The following is a 25,468-nucleotide window of genomic DNA, read 5'->3' as shown; positions in this document are numbered from 1 at the left end:
TTTATTTCTTTTTGTTGGCTTGCTGTGGCCAGGACTTTCAGTACTATGTTAAATAACAGTGGTGAGAGTGGACATCCCTGCCTTGTTCCTGACCATAGAGGAGACACTCTCAGTTTTTCCCCCATTGAGGATGATATTAGCTGTGGGTTTTTAATCGATGGCCTTTATTAGGTTGAAGTATGTTTGCTCTAAACCTACTTTTTTGAGGGTTTTTATCATGAGTGGATGTTGTACTTTGTCAAATGCTTTTTCTGCATCTATTGAAAGAAACATACGGTTCTTGTCCTTTCTTTTATTAATGTAGTGTATCATGTTGATTGATTTGCAAATATTGAACCATCCTTGCAACTCAAGAATAAATCCCACCTGACTGTCATGAATGATTTTTTTTAATGTATTGTTGGATTCAGTTTGCTAGCATTTTATTGAGAATCTTTGCATCCATGCTCATCAATACAGGACATTGGCCTATAGTTCTTTTTTAGTGGAGTCTTTATCTGGTTTTGGTATTAGGGTAATTCTGACCTCATAGAATGAATTTGGAAGTTTTCCTTTTCTACTTTTTGGAATAGTTTGAGAAGAATAGGTATTAACTCTTTAAATATTTGGTAGAGTTTACCATCTGTCCTTGGAGTTGAGAGTTTTTTGATTACTGATTCAATTTTTTTTGCTGGTTATGGGTCTGTTCAAGTTTTCTGTTTTTTCCTATTTCAGTTTTGGTAGTTTGTATATTTCTAGGAATTTATCCATTTCTTGAGGTTGTCCAATTTGTTGGCTTATAGTTTTTTAAATAATATTCTCTTATAATTGTTTTTATTTCTGGGGTATTAGTTGTTACTTTTCCTCTCTCGTTTGTGATTTTATGTATTCAGGTCCTTTCTCTTTTCTTTTTGATAAGTCTGGCTAGAGGTTTATCAATTTTATTAATATTTTCAAAGAACCAGCTTTGGTTTTTTCTGTTCTATTGTTTGTTTCACTCATCTGTTCTATTGTTTGCTTTTGTTTTTGTTTCTATATCTTTTATTTCTGCTCTGATCTTTATTATTTCCTGCTGGCTTTAGACTTCATGTGTTCTTTCTGTCTCCCTTAGTTGTAAGGTTAGGTTGTTTATTTGAGATTTTTCTTGCTTCCTAAGGTAGGCATGTATGGCTATGTACTTCCCTCTTATAACCACTTTTGCTGCATCCCAAAGGTTTTGGACCATTGTGTTTTCATTTTCATTTTCATTTGTTTCCATGTTTTTTTTTTAATTTCTTCATTGATTTCCTGGTTTTTGTTTAGTAGCATGTTGTTTAACCTCCATGTATTTGTTGTCTTTCCACATTTTCTCTTGTAGTTGACTTCTAGTTTCATAATGTGGTGTCAGAAAAGGTGTCTGGTATGATCTCAGTCTTTCTGTATTTGTTGAGGCCTGATTTCTGATCTAATATGTGATCTGTTCTGGAAAATGCCCCATGTGCCCTTGAAAAGAATGTGTATTCTGCTGTTTTAGGACAGAATGTTCTGAATATATTGGTTAAGTCCATCTGGTCCAGTGTGTCATTCAAAGCCATTGTTTCCTTATTGATTTTCTGTTTAGATGATACGTCCATTGATGTAAGTGGGGTGTTAAAATCTCCTACTATTACCGTGTTCTTTTATGTTTGTTATTGTTTTATATATTTTGGTGCTCCCATTCTGGTGCATAAATATTTACAGTTGTTAGATCTTGTTGGATTGTCCCCTTTATTATAATATAGTGCATTATCTATCTCTTGTTACACTCTCTGTTTTAAAGTCTAGTTTGTCCAATACAAGTATTGCTACACCAGCTTTCTTTTGATATCCATTTGCATGATAAATTTTTCTCCATCTCCTCCCTTTCAATCTGCATGTCTAAAATGAGTTTCTTATAGGGAGCATATAGATGTATCCATTCTGACACTTTATGTCTTTTGATTGGAGCCTTTAATCTATTTACATTCAAAGTAATTATCGATAGATGTATTTATTGTCATTTTATTATTTGTTTTTTCATTGTTTTTGGAGATTTTGTCTGATTCTTTCTTGTCTTTGTCACTTTTGGTCTCTCCTTTGCACTCAAAGAGGCCCCTTTAATATTTCTTGCAGGGCTGGTTTAGTAGCCATGAACTCCTTTAGATTTTTTCTGACAAACCCTTTATCTCTCCTATTCTGAATGATAGCCTTTCTGGATAGAGTATCCTTAGCTGCAGATTTTTCCCATTCAGCACTTTGAATATATCATGCCACTCTCTTCTGGCTTGCTAGGTTTCTGTTGAGAAATCTCCAGCTACCTTTGTGGATCTTCTCTTGTAAGGTATGGACTTGTTTTGTCTTGCTTGCTGCTTTTAAGATTTCTTCTTTATCACTATATTTTACAAATTTAATTTACAATATGTCTTGGTGTTGCCCTGCTTTTGTTGATTTTGATGGGAGTTCTCTGTGAAGACTGTTTCTTTCCCCAGATTGGTGAAGTTTTCTTTATTTCTTCAAATAAATTTTCTGTTCCCTTTTCTCTGTCTTCTGGGACTCCTATAATACAAATGTTATTACATTTGATGGAGTCACTTACAAGTTTCCTATGTCTGTTCTCATGTTGCATAATTCTTCTTTTTCTCTTTTCTTCAGCTTCATTATTCTCTGTTACTCTGTCTTTGATGTCACCAATTCATTCCTCTACTTCTTTCAGGCTACTTCATTGCATCAAGCCTGTTCCCAGTCTCATTTATGGCATTCTTCGTTTCTGATTCTTTTTTAACTCTTTTATCTCTGTGATAAGGGTCTCACTGATGTCTTTTATTCTTTTCTCAAGCCCAGTGAGTATCCTTATGATTGTTGCTTTATATTCTTAATATGGCATGTTACTTATATATGTTTCACTTAGATTGCTGGCCTTGGCCTTATCTTGCTCTTTCATTTGGGATAAATTCCTCTATCTTGGCATTTTTGTCTACATCTATGCCTTCTTCTGTGTATTGTAAAACCCAGTTATGTCTCCTGTTCCTGAAAGTGATGGCCTTACGATGAAGAGGTCATATAGTGCCCAGGGCCTGGCCTTTCAGGGAGTGTCTCTGGTATGTGCCGCATGCGCCCTGCTGTTGAGTTTTGCTCTGTCCTTCAAGCCAGTCATCTGCAGAGGCTCTCCTTGCCTGCTGTGGACAGCATTTGGTTTCTCACCTGAATATGGCAAGTTTTAACTAGATGTCATGTGGTCTTCTTGTGAAATGAGATCTGACACCACTTCCACCAGAACTGAAGCCCTGCAAAAGAACTCTCTGGTTGGGAAACATGGTGTGAGCAGGGGTTGTATTGATCTTCTGTGGGAGGGGTCCACTGCACTGGGACTAAGGCAGGTTTGACCGAGTGTGGGCACTGTGCTGCTTCCTACAGGGGGCTCTCTGTTTATGCTGAGGAGCAGAAGTGGGAAATGGCACCATCCAGCCCCTTTGTTCCCAGAGAGGTATCTCTGTGAATGCTGCCTCTTGGGGACATGCTCTGAGAAGAGCAAATAATCTCCCCACTTTGTGTCCCAAGGATTCTTCAGATTGCTGTTTCCACACTGTCTGCCCCTGGGTTGTTTGCCTGCATCTCTCCAGGAGTAGGGTAGTGCCCTCAGGACTCTATTCCAGCCAAGCCCATTGACCTTTAAAACTCCAGGCTTTAAGCCCCATTGTGCAAGAACTCAGGAAATTCAGCCCCTCTTGTTTTCCAAGCCAATGGCTTTGGGGAAACATTCTCCTTGTGTGTTCCCCAGTTCTCTCTCTCTCTCCCTTCTCCACAACCATGCTCCCTCCCCTCTGAAGCACCCACAGTCCGTTTTGCCTCTAAGCCATGTCTCTGCACTTCCTACCTTCTTCGATGTGGCCTCTCCTCTCCCTTTCATTGTGGAGTCTGTTCTTTCAGTCTTCAGGTTGATTTCTGGGGTATTTAGGATGGTTTGATAGTTATCTAGTTGGATGAGACAAGCCTAGGGGCCTTCTACTCCACTGCCATCTTCCTCACTCTCTGAGAAAATACTTTTTATGAACTGAATTTTTAATTTATTGAGACTTGTTTGATGGTGTAGAATATGGTTTCAAATGTTGTGTGTACAGTTGAATGTGCATTCTGATACTGTTCTGTGGAATGTTCTATAAATATCACTGAGAAGTTGGTTGCTAATGTGTTCAAGTCTTTACATCTTGTTGTGTTTTCTGTACTTGTTCTATTAATTAGTCAAAGAGTAATATTAAAATATCTGACTAAACTTATGGATTTGACTGTTTTTCCTGCAGTTATATCAGGTTTTGCTCCATGAATTTTAAAGCTTTATTCTTAAGGATGGAAAGATAGAGGATTGTCATGTCCTCTTGATTAGTTTGTCCTTCTTGTCATTATGAAATGATCTTCATTACCTCTGATAATATTCTTTTGTCTGAAATTACTTTTCCTGGGTGCCTGGTGGCTCAGTTGGTTGGGCGACTACCTTTGGCTCAGATCATGATCCTGGAGTCCCGGGATCAAGTCCCGCGTCGGACTCCCTGCCCAGCAGGGAGTCTGCTTCTCCCTCTGACCCTCCCCCCTCTCATGCTCTCTCTCTCTCATTCTCTCTCTCTCAAATAAATAAATAAAATCTTTAAAAAAATGAAATTACTTTTCCTTATATTAATATAGACACTCCAGCTTTGTTTGACTAGTGTTAGCATGTTGTTTATTTGTCCATCCTTTTACTTTTAATGTATTTATATCTTTATATTAAATTGTTCTTTTATACATAGCACATAGTTGAGTCTTGCTTTTATTTATTTTTTTCATCTTTTCCCCTCTTTTTCCTCCTTGTCTGCATTCTTATGGATGAAGGGTTTTTGTTTTTTGTCTATTTATCTCCATTGTTGGCTTAGCTATGACTCTTTTGTTCCATTGGTTGCTTTAAGATTTATATTATACATCTTTAATTAATCATAAGTTGTCTGCCTCCAAGTTTACATATTTAACTTATCATAAGTTAAGTCTGCCTTCAGGTAACATTGTACCACTTCATCTGTGGTATAAGAACCATTACTCCCATTTCTTCCCTTCTCAACTTTCTGCTGTTATAATTAATATTAGTTATACATACATCTTAGTTATACATACATATGCAGACATATATATGCTTATATACATATATATATGCTTATATATTATATACACATATATATACTTATATACACACATATATACATATATATACTTATAAATCCTAAAATATAATTTACATAGAAACATTTTTATTTTAAAGATATTTAAATATTAAGAAAATAAAGTTACAATTTCCACTGATACTATTTTTGAGTAGGTTCATATTTCATTGAGTAGGTTGTTTTTGTGCCTGAAAGATTTTCTTTAATATTTCTTGTAGGACAGATTTAATAATGAATTATTTTATCTTTTGTGTGTTTGAAAAAGATATTTTTTTTCTTTTTTGAAATGTTTTCACTGGTTTAGAATTTAACAGTGACTTTTCTTTCTATATACCAAAGACATTTTTCCATTGTTGACTTGTTTGTATTGTTTTTACTGACAAGTCTTCTGTCATCCTTCCTTTTTTTTCTTTTTTTGTCTGTATAAAGTTTCTTTTTCTCTGGCTGTTTTCAGATTATCTCTTTATCATTTGTTTTGACAGTTTTGATTATGATGTGCCTTGCTTTAGTTTTCTTCATGTTTCTTGTTCTTAGGTTCATTAGAACTGTGGGTTTATAATATTTATCATATTGGAAAATTATTGGTTATTATTTCTTCAGGGACTTTAATTACAAGTAAATTAGGCCACTTTAAATTATTCCATAATCCACTGATAATCTTTATATTTTTGCTGGGTTTTTTTTTCCATTTGTTTAATTTTGGAAAGTTTTTATGACCATGTCTTCAATTTCACTAATCTTTTCTTCTCCAGTCTCTTAAACTGCTGTCAATCCCATTTAGTATAATCCCATCTAACTCATTATAGTTTCCATTGCTAGAAGTTAATTGAATCTTTTGTATATCCTCCATGTCTCTACCTAAGTTTCAGAACATCTGGAAAACAGTTATGTCTGTTTTAATGTTTCTGTTTGAACATTCTAACCTTGGTGTCCATTTCAATTGGCTGATTTTTTCTCCTTATACATTGTATTTTCCTGCTCCTTTGAAGGGTGGATAATTTTTGATTGAATGCCAGACAGTGTAAAATTTATATTGTTTGGTGTTAGATATTTTTTTATTCCTAAAAATATTTTTGAACTTTCTTCTGGGACATAGTTAAATTACTTGGAAGCAGTTTGATATTTTTGAATGTTTCTGTTATGATTTGTTGGTGTGGACATAAGCAGCATTTAGTCTAAAACTTATTATTTCCCTACTTTCAGGGCAAAACCCTTCTGAGTACTCTACCTAATGCCCATGAATTATGAAGTTTCTAGTATGGCTGGTAGAAACAAGCATTATTTCTAGCCTTGGGTGTGTACCATGTACTTTTTCTTCTAATTCTCTTATTTTGTTCTGTTTTCAGCCTCAGATTCCTAACTAGTTAGTGCTCTGCTCAATATACAAGGTAGTCCTCTGCAGAAGTTCAGAATTCTCTCTCTGTACAGCTTTCTCCTCGATGGCATTCTTTTCTGTGAAATCTAGCCACTTTGGCTTCCTTGGTATCTTGGTTCCCTCTCTTCAACTCTAGGATTCTTTTGGGTTCTACCAGGATTTTCCCTCTGTGTCATGACCTGGAAACTCTCAAGGCAGTATTCTGGAGCAGTCACAAGGCCATCTCATTTATTTCTTATGTTTTGGGTCACTGCCCTTCATTATCTGATGTTCATTGTTGTGAAAATCTTTATTTTGTATATTTTTGTCTGGTTGTTGTCATTGTTGTTGTTGTTTCAGGTAAGAGTTTAAATCTGGTACCCATTACTCTGTTGTATTAATTTCCAAGGGCTGCCAAAACAAAGTACCACAAAGTAGCTCTTTAATAAGACAACAGAAATTTATTCTCTCACAGTTTCTGGAGATTAGAAAGCTAAAATCACAGTGTTAGCAAGATCATGCTCCCCCTGAAGGCTCCAGGATCCTTCCTTTTCTCTTCCTAGCTTTTGGTGGCTTCTAGTAATCCTTGGTGTTTCTTGGTTTGTAGCTGCATTGCTCCAGTCTCTCCCCCCATCTTCACATGGCCACCCTCCCACTGTATCCATGTCCTCTCCTATACTTGTAAGGACACAAGTCATTGGATTTGAGGTCTACCCTAATCCATTATGATTCATCTTAACTAATTACCTCGGCAAAGACCCATTTCCAAGTAGGGTCAAATTCTGAGGTTCTGTCGGACATGAATTTTGGGAGAACACTGTTCAACCCATTATATCTCTCTTGGTTGCAAGCAGAAGACTACTATTTGCTTTTTCAGTACAACTTCATTAAAAATTCTTTTTATAGAAATTGATTCATTGAGGGGCGCCTGGGTGGCTCAGTCGTTAAGCGCCTGCCTTCGGCTCGGGTCATGATCTCAGGGTCCTGGGATTGAGCCCCACATCGGGCTCCCTGCTCGGTGGGAAGCCTGCTTCTCCCTCTCCCACTCCCCCTGCTTGTGTTCCCTCTCTCACTCTGTCTCTGTCAAATAAATAAATAAAATCTTTAAAAAAAAAAAGAAATTGATTCAGTTAGTGCAAAAACACTTTCAATCAGAGAACATACACCACAAATTTTTAATTCCCAGTTTTTTAAGCGTATTGCTTGGTTTCAGACAGAGAAACAAGCCTTTTGTTGACATGAATATTAGGGGAACAGATCTAAAATACATCAAAGATAGTCAGCACCTCCACGGTATTTACAGGGAACAACATGAAAAGACAGCGTGGAAAATGGCGTCAGAACAATCCTGCAGCATGGAAAATGGGGCCAGATGATCCTGCAGAAACTTCCTAATGAAAACAGCCCAGTCAGTTGATCTTAAGGTTGAGCATAGCTGCCACAGAACTCCCTCCAGGGCTTCCCTTGCTGCTCCAGAGATGTTGTGCAATGCTTATGTGCAGCCAACATGTAAGGCTAAAAAAGTCCAAGGTCCCTGGAACAGTCTAGGTCCTAGAACACTCCCCTCCCTCCCATCTGAAAGAGACTTTAGATATCAACACAACTTTAAAACCTTTTAATAGTGCCTTGCATGGAAAGTCAGCATGATGCAGTAGTGTAAATATGTGAGCTTTGGATTCTGATGGGCTTGAATTTTAATTTAGCTCCGCCACTTCTTTGCTCTGTGGGTAGGGCAAGTTATTTACCTTCTCTGAATCTGAGGTTGCTCATCTGTAAACTTTATAATCAATCTTGCCCCATAAAGTTTTCTTAAAAATAAAATGGTTTACTGATTATATATCAACTAGTACAGTGCCTGGCATACAGTAGCCCTAATTAGTATGAATTGCCTTTACAGCTCAAATACTTGTTAAGTAAATTAAATATTTACAACTATTGCATATATTTCTTATTTTCATAAAGGTATAGTGATGGATTATAAGAATACATGAAATGAAATGCTAAAATGATGAGTAAACCAAGGCCATAGGATTGTGTTGATCATAATAGCCTACAAATTCTGACAGAAACCTTTCAGGTCTTCACTCTGAAGCTTCCTGTCAGTCAAGGCAAAATGGAAAACATTATATATTACAAATTCTCACTGTCAAAAGGGAAGAATCATATGAGTTTCTTATGAGAACCTAAGCATTTTTATTACAGGTATCTAAAAGAAATTTTGCTTAGAATTAGTAGCCAGTGCCTTAACTTTGTCTAGTATAACAATTGCATTACTGAATTTAACATGGCATTTTCTGTAGTAACTATCAGAAAATCAGCTTGAATGTATAAAATAGATTTTAGTATCTTCATACTTAGCTCTAGCTATACTGTATGTTTTGGATTATAGTTCTTTTTGTTGTTGTTAGTTAACATACAGTGTTATATTAGTTTCAGGTGTACAATATAGTGATTTAACAATTCCATGCAGTACCCTGTGCTCATCTCAGCAAGTGCACTCCTTAATCCCCATCACCTATTTAACCTATCACCCACCCACCTCCCCTCTGGTACCCATTAGTTTGTTCTTAGATTATAGTTCTTTTTAACATAGCAGCTCCTAGTTATTGAAGTTTTACCTTGTTTTCTACATGTATAAAATTATTTTTTCCTGTCTGCCTGTTTTATTATTTATCAACATATACTTTTAATGCCATTTGCTTACTATTAAGCTCGAAACTCCAAGAGGGTAAGAATCATTATCTTAATTTGATTAGTGTCGTCCTCAGCATCATAAGAAAATTATTTTATATCTATATATTTTTTATTTTATATAACATATATATATTTCTCAATAATAACAAATGTTTCCTAATGAGCCAATTAATAAGTTAAAATTTTCAAAATAATGTATTATCTTCTTAGAACTACATCTGTTACTATGCTGAGTAGAAATGATTTATTAAATTGTTGATTCAATATGCCAGTCATTTAACACTCATCCATTTTACTCTTCTAGTTGCTCTTTATTTGCTTCTGAATCTTGCTGAAGATACACGTACAGAACTGAAGATGAGGAACAAGAACATAGTTCACATGCTGGTGAAGGCTCTTGATCGGGACAATTTTGAGCTGCTTATTCTAGTTGTGTCATTCTTGAAGAAACTCAGCATTTTTATGGAGAATAAAAATGATATGGTAACTTACATTTAAATACTCCATGTTCACCATTTTCAAGTTAGATATTTTGATAAAAGTAAACATATTATTCCCCTACTGAGATAATTCTGAATGAAAATTTTACAATAGCAATAATTCACTTAAATGACTTCATTAGGAAATATATTCCTTATTAGTTCTTATTCTACTTAATTGAAACTATCTGTTTAAAAATTTTTTTCTAACATATTACATAGGATGAATCTTTCCATATTAAACATAATATGTAGAAAGTAATTTATATTTAAGATTGTGCTTCAGAATCATCTGGCTTATTATCTTCCCTTATATCATCTTTTCTTCTACATTTCTGATATTAGTGTGTGGAATTACAGTCTAGCCCAGTCTCTCCTTTCTGACCTGCCATTCCAGTTGGTAGCCACAACCTATTGATTCTGTTTCTTAAGTATCTCTTGAAGTTATATCTTTTTTCTATTCTCAGTACATTTGTATTAGTTCATGCCCTCTTTCTTTATACCCTCTTCATTTTCTTGTTTGAATTATTATAGTAGGTTCCTGTTTGCCATCTTATATTGTGTTGATACAGTGGTCTTTAAGAAATACAAGTTGATTATATAGTATTTCTCCTTCTGAAAAATATACACAATTCAGAAATAATGTAAAGATAGAATAAAAGCTATCTGCTTTTTTTCATGACATTAAAGTCTAATGTAACAGTGTTACGTTAAATAGATCGTATATTAACCATACCTTGATTTCAGATATTTAAGTTGTTGATAATTATAGCTATTATAAATAGCACCTGAATGAACACATTTGTATATGCATCATTGTCTAAATTTCATTTTTTAAGATTTTATTTATTTGTTTGAGAGAATGAGCACCCCTGTTGGGGGAGGAGCAAAGGGAGATGGAGAAGCAGACCCCCCACTGAGCAGGGAGCCTATCCCAGGACCCTGAGATCATGACCTGAGCCTAAGAGAGACACTTAACCAACTGAGCCACTCAGGCACCCCTCATTGTCTATATTTCTGATTAATTTCTTAGATTCCTAGAAATAGAATTGTTAAATCATTGACCTTAACTACATTGAGGACCATTTTAGAAGTATATGCTAATACAAGTCATTATATGACTGTGTATTATTGGTGTATGTGGATTCTCCTTCAGATAGTCTAAACGTATAGTATTTTTGCCTGCTCTTTTTTCTTCTTTTGAAGTTCAATGAACTAGGAAGTACCTTATGCTCACTGAATGACGCAGCATGCTATTTGAAAATCTGAGACTCATTTATCAGATTTAATAAGTGCCTTGAATTCTGATACTTGAAATAAACAAAATTTTATTTTAACCACAGATATTTAGTATCTGTCATTTTCATCATTAGTATATAATTATTGATGATCACTGTATGCCTGGTATTGTTTTAAGATTGAATTTATTTAGATTAATAAAACATTTTTTGTTTTCATTGATCTTAAGAATATGATGAGATGGTGATATATATATATATACTCTTGAATAGAGTGTAGCTAAATAATTGCTTCCCTTTGCTATAAGTTGAAGTGTATTTTCTTCCATTTACATGTTTAGATTAAGTTCACTTTAGTAGGTTTGCAAAATTCAAATTGATTTGCCATCAGCATGTGTCTACTATGTTTTGCTTAGATTTGTATTTAGGAAATAAACTTATGTGTTCATTCTATCAAAAATGATCTCAAAATTATTAAAAATCATTTTCTGATAAGATCATAGATTTGGAAGATACCATATAAATTGTTTCATCAAAGCTAACTTTTTATTGAGAAGGAAAAACAGAGGTTCAGGAAAGGTCGTTCATCCAAGGTCATAAAAATTATGTGATTAGTCAGATTTTTACTATAGACAGTATGCATTTCATCTTTTATTGTGGAAGAAATGCATTTTATTTAAAGGCATTGTATAGAATCAGAATCTTCAGAGCTTGACTAGACCTTACATCCATGTCTAGATTTAGCTAATTTTGCAGATGAAGTAGGAGAAAATGAGAGAGGTTAAGTAATTTGCTCAAAGAAACATCTGCAGGTATTTGGCTTCCTATTCTTTCTCTGTTACCAGAGGGGGCGGAAATTGTCTTTGTTTTTTAAAAAAAAATTTTAGCAAGATTAATAATAAGCAACTTTTAGATGTTGGCTTCCAGAAACACTGAAAAAGAATTACTTAAAGGCTGAAATAAATTTGCTGATAGATTGTTGATAAACTGTCACTTTTATATAAAACATTGAATAAAAGTACTAATTAACTATAAATTCCATTTTATAGACATAGAATTGAAAGGGCATTGCATGTTGAGGCAATTACTAAATTTAGTTTTGGGGATTGAGCTTTATCAATCAGAAACAGATGATTAGAAGGCTATGTCTAGTTTTTAACCATCTGATTGGACTACATGGTACATATTTCACATTCCATTTTCTGCAATGGAAATACAAATTAATTTTTAAAAAACTCTCCAGTTACTTACTTTATTATTAAGTTTGCTATAACAACCAGTGTGTACTGTTGCTATTTCAATAGAAAAATAATAACTTGATTTAATTAGTAACAGATGAGGCCTGTGGCCATTTTATTTAAAAGGGGTAGAGATGAGGAATGGTTGCTCTATTTGTGAGGTTGTGTTATTTGTCTAAGTAAAGTGTTCATTTTACTGTTGATGTGAACTGACACTGACCTTGCTTTTTAGAGTTAATGTATTTTAAAGGAAATTTAGTTCACTTAAAAAAAAGTCTTTAAATTATTTAAATTAAGTTTGCATATTTATTAAATAAATACAATATAATAAAAAGGGAATAAGTCATATTAGAATATGATTTTGAGAGGAACGAGAGAAAGGGTATATATTCCTCATATTGCTTATTTTCCTGTGTAGTTTTGAGAGTTTTTTATATTTTGAATAGGTCTTTTATCAGTTACATATTTTGCATGTATTTTCTCCTTTTCTGTGACTTTTCAAAAAGCAGGAGGTTTTAATTGTTATGAAGTCCAGTATATCAAAAAAACTTTTTTAATAGATTGCATTTTGGTGTTGTATCTAAGAAATATTTGCCTAACTCAAGGTCACAAAAAGTTCTTCCTATTTTCTCTGAGGCTTTGTAAGAAGTGTGTTACTGTTGTTTTTGTTTTAGTCTAGGATATTCATTTTTAGTTAATTTTGTATATGTTGCAAGGTATGGATCAAGATTCATGTTCTAAATGTAGATGTCCAATTGTTCAGTACCATTTGTTGAAAAAACTATCCTTTCTCCACTGAATTGCCTTTACAATTGCTTGTGTACCTTTGTTGGAAATCAATTGGCTATATATATGTGGTTTCATTTTTGGACTCTCTCCTGTTTCATTTATCTACTTGTCCATGCTTTCACTGATAAATCTTTGTCTTGATTATTGTAGCTTTATAGTAAGTCTTGAAATCAGGTAGTATAAGGCCTCAAATGTTATTATTCTTTTTCAAATTTTTGTCACTATTTCATATTCTTCACCTTTCTATGTACATTTAGAATCAACTAGTCTATTTCTTAAAAAAAAAAAAAAAAGCCCTAGAATCTTGACTGGGATTGCATTAAATCTATTGATAGGATTCAATATATTAACCATACTGGATTTTCCCCCATAAACATGGTATAGCTCTCCATTTATTTAGATCTTTCTTGATTTCTTCCACCATTTTATGGTTTTAGCATATATATTTTGCACATATTTTGTTAGATTTATACCTGTTTTACTATTAGAAATTTTAGTTTTTAAAAAAAATAAATGATCAGTTTCCTGTTGTTGATTAATGGCATACAGAAGTTACAGTTGATTTTTGTATATTTACTTTGTGTCCTTGCTAAATTCAGTTTTGTAATTGTAATGACTTTTTGTAGATTCTTGGAGATTTTCTAAATAGACAGTTATGTTATCTATAAATAGAAAGTTCTATTTCATTCTAATCTATATGCTTGCTGGTTCTTTCTCAGCTCGCTGCTTGCTTCCTTCCTTCCTTCTTTCCTCCCTCTCTGCCTTCCTTCCTTCTTTCTCCCCCTTTTTTTTTTTCCCTTATTGTACTGGCTAAGCCCTCTAGTATGATGTTAAAAAGGAATGCTCCAAGTGGATACCCCTGTCTTGTTACTGATCTTAGGAGGAAAGCAATGTCTTTTACTATTTAATATAGTATTGGGTGCCTGGGTGGCTCAGTCGTTAAGCGTCTGCCTTCGACTCAGGTCATGATCCCAGGGTCCTGGGATGGAGCCCTGCATTGGGCTCCCTGCTCGGCGGGAAGCCTGCTTCTCCCTCTCCCATTACCCCTGTTTGTGTTTCTGTTCTCGCTGTCTCTCTCTCTCTGTAAAATAAATAAAATCTTATATATATATATAGTGTTATGTAGATTTTTTTGTAGATACTCCATCAGTTTACATAAGTTCCAGTTCTAGTTTGCTGAGACTTTTTATCATGAATGGATGTTGGATTTTGTTAAATGCCTTTTCTGCATCAGTTGAGATGATCACGTGGTTTTTCTTCTTTAGACTGTTGATATAGTGAATTGCATTGATTGACTATAGATACTGAGCCAGTCTTGCTTTCAGAGGATAAACACCACTTGATTATGATATACTGATACATATATATCAATATATAAAATATATTTTATATATTCCTAGATTTGATTAGGTAATATATTGTTGAGGATTTTTGTGTCTGTGTTCATGAGCGATTACTAGTTTATAGTTTTCTTATGATGTCTTGGTCTGGTTTTGCTATTAGAATAACTGTGTTCTTAAAGAGGGTGTTGGGTAGCATTCCATTTTCAATTTTTCTGGAAGGGTTTGTGTAGAATTGACATTATTTCAATTTAAATATATAACAAAACTCACCAGTAAGAAAGTCATCTGGGCCTGGAGTTTTCTAATTTTCTTACCTGTGAGACTATCATGTTATCTATTTCTTTTTGAGTGGTAGCTTTGCAGTTTTTATCTTTCAAGGAATGTATCCATTTCATCTATGTTATCAAATGTATGGGCAAAAAAAATTATTGTACTTTTTCCTCCTTATGTTTTTAAAGTCCAAAGGACTAAAGTGATTATTCCTTCTTTCATTACTGATATTGATAATTTGTTTTTTCTCTCTCTTTCCCTCTCTCTCTCTCTTTTTTTTTTTTTTTGTAGGTTAGTGGTTTATCAATATTAATTGATATTTTCAGAGATCCAGCTTTTGGTTTCATAATTGATTTTCGGAATATATTTTCACTGTATTCAGAATTCTAGGTTGACATACTTTATAACTATCACTCCATTATTTTCTGGCTCTCATAGTTTTTGACAAGTGTAATGTAATTCTTATCTTTTGTCTTCTATATATAATGAGTCTTTTATTTTCTACCTGCCTCCAAGATTTTATCTTTGCTTTTCAGCAGTTTGAATATATATCTCTCTAGGCATAAGTATGTGGTAGTGTGTGTTGTAGTCTACTTGGGGTTCTTTGAGCTTATATCCTCGGTTTGATTCTTTCATCATTTTTGGAAAATCCTTAGCCGTTATCCCTTCAAGTATTGCTTCTATACCATTCTGCACCTCTTCTACTGGATTTCAGTTATGCATGTTAATCCATTTGATATTGTCTCATGGCTCTTAGATACTGTATTGCTGTTTTCTTTTCTTTTTTTTTTTTTTGTGGTTCAGTTTGGAAAATTTCTATCAACCTACTTCTAGGCTTACTTATTCTGTCATTAGCTATATCAGGTCTGCTAATGAGCCCATGAAGGTTTTCTTTATCTCTGTATTGTGTGTGTGTGTGTGTGTGTGTGTGTGTGTGTGTGTGTGTGTATGTATGTTAAAACATTTCCATTTAATTTCTTTTAGTATCTTTCTGTCTGCAAATTCTCTGTTCATTTATGTTATCCATTTTTTTCCAGTAGAGCCTTTAACATACTAATCACTTTAAATTATTACTAAATAATAATTCTTTGATGTTATTTTAAATTCTCTGATAATTATACAGGTCATATCTAAGTCTGTTCTATTAACTGCCTTGCTCTTCATGAATCATAATTTCTGATTGAGAGCTAGACACCACATTAGATGAGTTGAGATTGAGATAAATACTATTTATGTCTGGAAATGGGCAGGCCTTATTTTCTAGGCCTTAATGTGGGAGATTAAGTCATTCTTGTCAGGAGTTGAGCTGCATTTGGTTACCCTCCCTGCATTATGAGCTCACACCAATGTAGCATTGCTTTGTCTTTGGTGTGCAGAGGGTTTTTCTCAGTGTTCATGTTCCACCCTCCACTTAAGACTTTCCCAATGTATCTGTGCTTCAAAAAGGACCTGTCATTTCATTTTAACCCTCTCCCAACAATGTACTACTATTACTTGTTACTCGGCTTTTGCTAATCTGGTACCAGGGTCAGGGAGGGGGAAAGAAAGGAGACTTTTTTGTTGTTCTAATTTAGCCTTAGGTCAGTCTTAGCCTGGTCTTGTGTCCGTAGTTATAGTTCTCAGCAGTGGGGCTTCTTAGTCATCCTGTCAACACCTCTCCTCTGGAGTTTTTTTCTGTTTCTTTCCCCCAGCTGAAGTGGGTCTTCACCTGTGTTTTGGATGTGACAGCGTTTAAGCTTATTTTAAGTCTTTTGTTTTTTAGGGGAAATCGGAGAAAAAGATCTGGACAGGGTTTATGCCTTTTCCTCCGTGGCAGCAGTTCCCCTTCACCAGGCCCACTCTACTGAGGGGAAGTTTTCTTCCATCTCCTGTCTTGTCCCCAGTATTTCTTGTGACCTTCTGATAAGGTCCTTGGAAAAGACCTTGCCAAGTGGTTGCAAACTCCCTGAGCATCTACAGCTTCACAGTTCTTTTTTTCTTTTTTTTTTAAGATTTTATTTATTTATTTGAGAGAGAGAATGAGATAGAGAGAGCATGAGAGGGGGGAGGGTCAGAGGGAGAAGCAGACTCCCTGCTGAGCAGGGAGCCCGATGCGGGACTCGATCCCGGGACTCCAGGATCATGACCAGAGCCGAAGGCAGTCGCCCAGCCACCCAGGCGCCCCTACAGCTTCACAGTTCTATAGTCAGGCTACTTCACACTTGACCTTTAACAATTCATTTAAAATTTTTCATGCAATCGTCTTCCCCAGTTCTGTGGCAACCCCAGGGCTCTCCCCTATATAAACCAGTGCTCATGACCCTTATCTCCTTGAGGGTGCCTATTTTCCTTATACTTGAGGCCAGTTGATTTCCTTGCAACCTCAGCTCTCTGATGGTAATTTTTTAAGTTATGATTTTATATGTGGAATTTTCTTGCAGTTAGGGTGGGAACCACATCCTGTCCAGATTTTTACATTCTAAGAGTAAGTTTGAGGTTCTTTTTTTTTTTTTTTTTTTTTTTTTTTAAAGATTTTATTTATTTATTTGAGAGAGAGGGAATGAGAGAGAGCGAGTACATGAGAGGGGGGAGGGTCAGAGGGAGAAGCAGACTCCCTGCCGAGCAGGGAGCCCGATGCGGGACTCGATCCAGGGACTCCAGGATCATGACCTGAGCCGAAGGCAGTCGCTTAACCAACTGAGCCACCCAGGCGCCCAAGTTTGAGGTTCTGCCTACTTTTCTTTTTTTCCTTTTTCAGAGAAAAAAAAAAAAAAAGTTTTTTTTTATTCATCTGTATATCTCCCACCCTGTCCAGCATAGGGCTAGACACATAGTTCCGCCTATTTTTCTTAATCACTAATACCTCTACTTGACTACTTCCATAGCATATTAATTAATCTCACTATTTCTATTCTGGCCTCCTTCCAGTACATTCTCCACTTTGTAGTTAGAAGGATAATTTTTAAAGAGTTCCTTGAATGCTGAATTTTCCGTGTCACCTTTGCACATGCTATTTTTTTCATCTAGGCCACTCTTTCCTCTACCTCTTCAATTAACATTAGATAACTTCTGTTCATCCAGGAGATTATTTTTCCTCTGAGAAGCCTTCTTTGACAACTCTTCACACTGAGATTATATCAGATTCACTCATATTTTTTCATGGTACTGTTTTTTTCTCTTATAATTAGGTACTGGAATTACTTCTTTACTGTATTTCACTCCTAGAATATAAGCTCCATGAAGGCAGGAATCATTTCTTCCTTGTTCACTAATATATACCAAGGGCTTCAGGTAAAAAAATATTTGTTGAATGAATAAATAGAGCTAGAAAAGATATTCGTGGTAAACAATGAAGCTAGTGATAGAATTACAGTTTTGTATAAATTTGACAAATCTTTGTCCCTGGCCTCTGTGGAAATCGTAGGAAGTTAACAAATGAACGACTGCCCCAGCCTGCTTAGGAGATTAAACTAGGAGAAAGGGAGAACCAAAATTAGAGAGTCTTTGGAGATGGATTTGTACTTTTTAATGAAGAGCTCTAGATATGATTACAGTATGACTGTGGAGTGAAGATAGAAGTCTGAAGGAAAAATCATTGTTGGTTTGTCAATTTAGTCTTAAAAAAATAAAAATCAATGTTCGCTACTTAGCATGGAATGAGAAGAAAAAGGTATATTGAGGACTCAATTAGCAATGTGATTTTTATGAGGTCAATGAAAAGACTGCAATTAAGATATGGCATGGGTGGGGATGCCTCGGTGGCACATTCAGTTAAGTGCCCAACTCTTGGTTTCAGCTCAGGTCATGATCTCAGGGTCGTGATATCGAACCCTGTATCAGGCTCTGTACTCAGAGCATGGAGTCTGCTTGAGAGTCTCTCTCCCTCTCCCTCTGCCCCTCCTGCTCGTGCGCTCTCTCTCTCTCTCTCTAAAATAAGTAAATAAATCTTAGAAAAGGAAAGATATGGCAAGGGTGGTATATATAAGTAAATGCTTTAGACCTCCAATGCCAGAAAAAGTAGAGCAAGATTATTCATAAGTCTTTTTTAATGATCAAAGAAACATACATAAGTGTTAAGAATTTCTCTCCTTTTTAGCCATTGCTTTGTAACAAAGACGTGAGATATTTTTATAACCAACTTGTTCTGATTGCTACCACAAGGCTTAGATTACCAAATAAGTTCTGTCCTCTGTGAGTTCTCACTCTAAAGCAAGCTGTCTTGAAATAATTTTATAATCATCTAGAGTGGGGGGGTCAACAAACTTTTTCCGTAAATGGCCAGAACTATTAACTTCTGCTATTGTAGCATAATAGCAGCTGTAGTCTATAAACAAATGAGTATGACTGTCCTCTGATGAAACTTTATTTATGGAAACTGAAATTTGAATTTCAAAAATTTTCATGTGTCATGACATATTATTCATTTGATTTATTTTTCAACCATTTAAAAATGTAAAAGTCAAAACCATTTTTAGCTCTTGGGTTGTGTGAAAACAGATGGTGGGCCAGATTAGACCCACTAGCCATAGTTTGTTGACCCCTGTCCTAGAATTTCAGCTGTTACTCATATACCAGCTTCTCTCCTGAGTTTTATAAGATTTTCAAATATCCACTGAATATGAGGTCAAATTAAATATGACGAAAATAATTTTTTGTCCTGTTTGTCCTACACCTGCTTTTCAGTTTATAGATCTTAGTTAATGAACTTACATCCACCTTATTGACTATGCAGAAAAGGGCTTGGGACTGCTCTCCGTAGATAGGCCTTCTCACAAGGCTGACTCTTGGCTGGCATCTGGGAACTTGGATTTCAGGAGTGTTCCCACTGTTCCCTAACTGATAAGGGTAGTTTACTGTGCCTAAATGGTTTGCACAAGCAGTGTGGTATTTGCTAAACACCTACTTGCTTTCTGGGAGTCTAGAATTTTAGTTTGTGCTGGCAGAGGATTCCTATGTGACCAGCCCCCAATAAAAACCTTGGGCACTGAGTCTCAGCCTCAATTCAGTGCTGAAGCACATCCTGTGTGACCATGGAGAGAGGATTCTAGGAAGCTTACACCTCTGGACTTTGCCTCCATGTGCCTTTTCCCTTTTCTGATTTTGCTTTGCATCCTTTCATCATAATAAATCACAGTTATGAAAATGACTACATGCTGAGCCCTTCTAGCAAATTACTGAACCTTGAGGTAGTCTTGGGGAACCCCAACACATTGACCAAGCCAGAAACCTGAAAGTCATCTTCAGTGCTTTCTCTTCACTTCTCATTCAGATGCTCTGACCATATCTCCTTAACATCTCTCAGATTATTTCCTCTTCAACCTCTTTGTCCTTTCTTTGATTCAGACCCTAATCACATATACCTGTCTAATTCAAAATATTCTTAAGTACCTACTTTAGATCTCTGCCTATTTGTCTTTCCTTATACAATGCCCCCTTATTAATTTGTTTGTGTCCTATTCTTTGCATGCATATATTTATATATGTCTGTATGTATTGATATATTTATCTTTATGCTACTCATTTGACCACATCACCCTCTGGACTTAAAACCATTCAGGCATTCTTCCAAGAGCATTAAAAGCTTTTTGTGATTTGTCCAATATCTGTTTAGTAGGCTCCTGCCACTCTCCAACTTATACTTTATACTATATCCATACCAAAGTACTTGCAGTGCCCCAGACAAGTTCTTTTATGCCTAAGTGCCTATCCACTGGCTTTTTCTTCAATTGTCATTGCCTTTCTTAACCAGAGATCAAATTATTACACATTTTAAAAAACTTTGTTCCTAATTTGAAATCTTTCCTGTTCTTCTAAGTAACTTAGTAGTTACTTCCATTTTGCTTCCAGGGGACTTTGTGCATTCCATTTTTATTACATTGCATTTTAGTTATTTATTCTATTTCTCTGCTCTCTTTTTAGATTGTGGAATCCTTAAAGGCCAAGACAAGATCTTGTTTGAGCTAGCACAGGGCCTGGCCCTTAGTAGGTGGCATTCAATAATGTGTTTTCGAGAACCCGATGTAATTTGTCTTCCAGTTGACACTGTTAAGCTGAGGAAGGAAGAGATGATGTGGAAATATGTATTTTTCTCTTCAAAAGTTTGATTTTAGAGGTTTATAGATTAAGATGAGAGTAAATAGATTAACACAAAATAGATATAGATGGGGATAGAAAAATAATGAAAAAATTACTTGTAATCTTTTTCTGTCTTATTGTACAACAGAACCTCACTGCATTTGTATTATTATATTACATAGGTGGAAATGGATATCGTTGAAAAACTGGTAAAAATGATACCTTGTGAACATGAAGATCTGCTGAATATCACCCTCCGACTTTTACTAAACTTATCCTTTGACACAGGACTGAGGAATAAGATGGTACAAGTTGGACTGCTTCCCAAACTCACTGCACTCCTAGGTATGCCTTTTAAAAATTATTGATAGTGTTGCTTCGAATTTCCAACACAGTTGGAAAATTGAGGTCTGTGTTGAAGTCTGCTGAGCAAAGATCATTATGTATGTGTTCTTTGATTGCGAACTTAATACCAAAAATAAGCTGAATGAGTGAAAAATGACATGTGCCAGGATTTCCAGTGTGCCATAGAATGACATGGAATAGAAACTTTTAACTCTGACTTCATTTACCCATATGAAAGTGAAACCAAAGTGAAAATATAAAAGTACTACCAAGGAAGCAAGAAGGAAAAATTATTTGCTCTTCAACAGTTTTTTAAAAAGCTGGTATTATTTAAGTTCTTATATTCTGCCATACTTTTAAAATCTTGCTTTGAACACACATATTGCCACAGCCTTTTGTCATTAAGTACAAAAGGGAAATTTTCCTGAGTTAGAAAATAGTGTATTGGCAGATTCAGTTAATAATACATTGTTTTCTTTTAGCTGTTAGCACAATATTTATATAGCAAGGATGGATTCAAGAATGAACTCTTGTGTTCGTACTTAATGCTTCTTGGAAGAGTATAAAAAAAATCCTTTATGATCTGTTCAATGTCTGTCTTTATAGGCACCTGCTACTCCCCAACATATACTTTATACTTATGTTTATACTGAACATATACTGAACAAAAATTACACTGTAAACAGTTCCCTAAATGAGTTCTTTTATGCCCACATGCCTGTCTACCTGCTTTTTTGCTCTACATGGAATGCCATTGTTTTTTTTTTTAATCAGAAAGCAAATTCTTACTCATCTTTTTAAGACTGTTCCTTTGTTTCAGTACTGCAGTTTCATTCTTTTTTTTTTTTTTGTAGCTTTCTCTCTGTTATCAAATATTTTTTTAACAGTTACCAATAGCAGTGGAATAGTAGGAAATGATTTAATATTAAGTTTATCCTTGCGACGCCTGGGTGGCTCAGTCATTTAAGCATCTGCCTTTGGCTCAGGTCATGATCTCCAGGTCTTGGGGTTGCGCCCAAGCCTTGGTCTTCCTACTCAGTGGGAAGTCTGCTTTTCCCTTTCCCTCTCTCTACCTCTTCCCCTCCCCCCCCACTCATGCCCTCTCTCTTTCTCAAAAAAATACATAAAATCTTTTTTAAAAACTAAGTTTATTCTTAGCTATATAATATCTATGGACACAATCTGTCGTTGATATCAGTATTTTCTTTATAATATTAGTAGTAATGTTTATTGAATGTTTACTGTGCCAGTCATTTTGTTGTGTGCTTTATTTATGTTATCTCATGGAAAAACTATCTGAGATCTTTACTCAGGTTTATACAACTGATAAAAGGCAAAGCTCACATTCAAACTCAGTTGTATCTGCTGCCAAAATTGGATTTATTAACTACTATAATAAGCTATACTGTATAGCTATATTAAGTAGACCATGATTAAGTAGAGTAGGCAGAGCTATAATTTAAAAATCCAATTCTCCAACTCCCCTTAAAATAAAGGAAGTTTTTTTTGTTTTTTTTAATTTTATTTATTTGACAGAGAGAGACACGGTGAGAGAGGGAACACAAGCAGGGGGAGTGGGAAAGGGAGAAGTAGGCTTCCCGCGGAGCAGGGAGCCCGATGCAGGGCTCGATCCCAGGACCCTGGGATCATGACCTGAGCTGAAGGCAGACGCTTAACAACTGAGCCACCCAGGTGCCCCAAAATAAAGGAAGTTTTAAGGAAACTTGTTTCTTACTCCTTTTCTCAGAATAGGGAAACCTTTCATCAGTCAATCCAAGAACATTTGGCCCATTGGCCAGTCCACAAATATTGTGTAGGACTTTTATTATACATTGTAGAAGAAATTCTATTGAGGAGCACTTTCAAAAATTGCTTTTGTGGAACCAAAAACAAGGAAACAGAAAACTTTAAAATCAGAATTGATGGGGCTTTGAATTTAATTCATGTGATCCTTTATCTATCATAAATCTGGCAGAATTATGTATCAAACATTAGGTCATATTCTCAGTGTGTACAGATGAATAAGTTATACTTCTTGTCTTGTCTTGAAGGACTTCATAGACTATTTGGTTTATTCATTATCCAGTGACCTATAAAACAAATGATTTAAAAGAGATTTTGGGGAAATTACTTACAGGATACCCAGTCCATATTTTGTTAACAAATAGTAAGTTTTATGACATAAGATATAATATTTCATATATAAAATATTTCTTTCATCTTTTCTGGAGCTCAGTTTCTGGAGTCTTATTAGAATTATGACTATTTTTACTTCTAACTATGTTTACTTCTAACTTGGGCAAGTTACCGAAACTCTGATTCAGTTTTCTCATCTCTAAAATGGAGATAATAATTATAACCAACTTAAAGTTCTTTTGAAGATTAAATGAGGTATTGCATAGAGTGTTTAGAATAGTACCTGGCACATAGTATTTTCTTAATAAATATTAGCTATAATCATTTTTTAACCACCATCATCATCATCATTATTTGATCACAGTGGACATTCTATAAGTGTTGCTGACTTATTTTTCTCTGAGTACAAATACCCTTCTCATAGATATTAAATCTTTATTGACAAACTAGGTAGCTTATTTATTTTTACTTTCCTGCGATGTGTGTGCAGTTTGATTCAATTTTAATTCAGTAAAATGTTGAAAATCTATGGCAAAGCACAGTGCTAAGCACTATGGGGAAATATGTTTCAATCTGTGGACATATAGAGATTCAAAAGAAAATGCTCCCTTATTGGTACTTCATAGGCAGAGTGTGATTTGAGATGGACATTGACAGATGTGTCCCCTTAACAAGGTGATCTTTATAAAGAAGAAAAATAGAGGCTGTAGAAAGTATTTCAGGTAAAGTGATCAACATTATCTAAGGCATAGGTGGTGCTAGGTCAGTATGAGGAAAAACAGCTAAGAAGATAGAGGGAGATAACCTTGAAAATAAATGGGGTTTATGCTCTTATGTGGTATTATGAAGATTAAGGCTATGCTAATAAGTTATACTTAATTTAATTGATGGTGGGAATCATTGCAGGTTTGAGCCAGTTGGATCACAATCAGAGTACTGCTCTAGAGAAATTAATTTGACAGTATTCTATTGGAGGGACTAGAACTAGAGTCTAAAGATGAGAATCACAGTCTGTTGTAACAGCAAGACCAAAAGTACAGAAAACATGGAGTAGGGAAGAGGTAGTATATCAGGCATGAGGCAAAAGAGGTACATATTACTGAAAGACTTAATATGACATGCTTACTTTTCAGATGTGGGTAATGGTAGAGAGAGGAAGAACTCATAAAACCCAATGATGGTTAGAATGCTAGTGCCCGGAAGAGAAAGACAGAATTGTGAAAGAAGTCGTTGGAGGGAGTCAGCAGTAGATTCAGTTTGAGACATTTTAGAGACACAGACAAAGATGTTCAGTGAGCAGATAGAAACATAGGTCTAGAGCTCAGGAGAGGCAAGGGTTAAAAAAGAAAAACTTGTCTGATAGAATAAAAGTGGAAAGAGGAAACCATTAAAGCAGACATTCGGAGAAATGTGTTTATTTTTCAGCAAATACATTAAAAATACATCCAGTTTAGGCCATTACTGAGAAGTAATGATGACCTTGGAATCTTCTTATGGTAAAGATGAGAGAGCTACTGAAAAGTGTTCAGCTCATTGGAGTCGTTCTTTCAAAGTGTTGCTTCGTTATTTTCTTTGAAGTATAAATTCCTATGGCATCAGATTTTACTACACCAAGGAAAGTAAAAAGCTAGTATTATTCAAATCTTACATTACATAGTATAAATGGATGATCTGAGAAGTTTTTACCTCTGTTCTTGGCTGATCTGTAAAAAACTGATGGAAAGCAAAATGATTCTGTGGAGCTGTTGTTTATGGTTAGCTTACCTTAGTAACTTCTTGGCTTATCTTTCTATGGGAAATAAAAGAGATGGTGGCTAAATAATGCTCCTCACAAAAATATCCACAAAAATTTTCTTGGAGAATGAATTGAAAAAAATATGGAAAGGTGTTGTGATTTGAATAATTATTAAAAGCAAAGAGAAGTTGGTATTGACTCAGTCTTTTTGCCATATGAGGAACCAATATCGTTTATTAACTCATGACAACGTTGATCTATCTGAACACTAATAAGAAGCTCTAATATCATTCTGTTTAGGGCAAGAGTCAGTATGTCTAGTCTTTTTTTTTTCCCTTCTTCATTGCTCATAAGTCATTGAATTTTAAGAAATTTCTTTTTTTTCAGATGTTCATATGTCTTTTGCTTAATAACTTTCTTTGGTTCCACCTTTTCATTCCACTTGCATGTCATGGAAGCAATGGCAACCATACATAATAAACAAAAGAGAGTATCTACTGATACTCCAGGATCAAGGAAAGAGAGAAATTGTACATATTGAAGAAAAATTCAAATATACTAGAGAACAGTGCCTTCAACTTCTATAAAATGCTTCAAAATGTCTATAAGAATTTACAATATCTACAGGCTT

General features: G+C 35.0%; 1 protein-coding gene across 2 annotated transcripts in view; it reads left to right on the top strand.

Annotated features, from left to right (window-relative positions):
• KIFAP3 (kinesin associated protein 3) overlaps positions 1-25,468 on the top strand; it is a 184,772-nt gene that overhangs the window by 67,253 nt on the left and 92,051 nt on the right. For both annotated transcript variants that reach the window (XM_036097963.2, XM_078077942.1), the window contains exons 9-10: positions 9,515-9,693; positions 20,804-20,966. In XM_036097963.2, the coding sequence (XP_035953856.2) occupies positions 9,515-9,693; positions 20,804-20,966 (342 nt within the window). The remainder of the gene's footprint in view (positions 1-9,514; positions 9,694-20,803; positions 20,967-25,468) is intronic.

Source organism: Halichoerus grypus, chromosome 7 (assembly GCF_964656455.1).
Source record: "Halichoerus grypus chromosome 7, mHalGry1.hap1.1, whole genome shotgun sequence".
Classification (NCBI taxonomy): Eukaryota; Metazoa; Chordata; class Mammalia; order Carnivora; family Phocidae; genus Halichoerus; species Halichoerus grypus.
The sequence above is the reverse complement of the archived record's forward strand: the minus strand, read 5'-3'. Positions and strand labels throughout refer to the sequence as shown.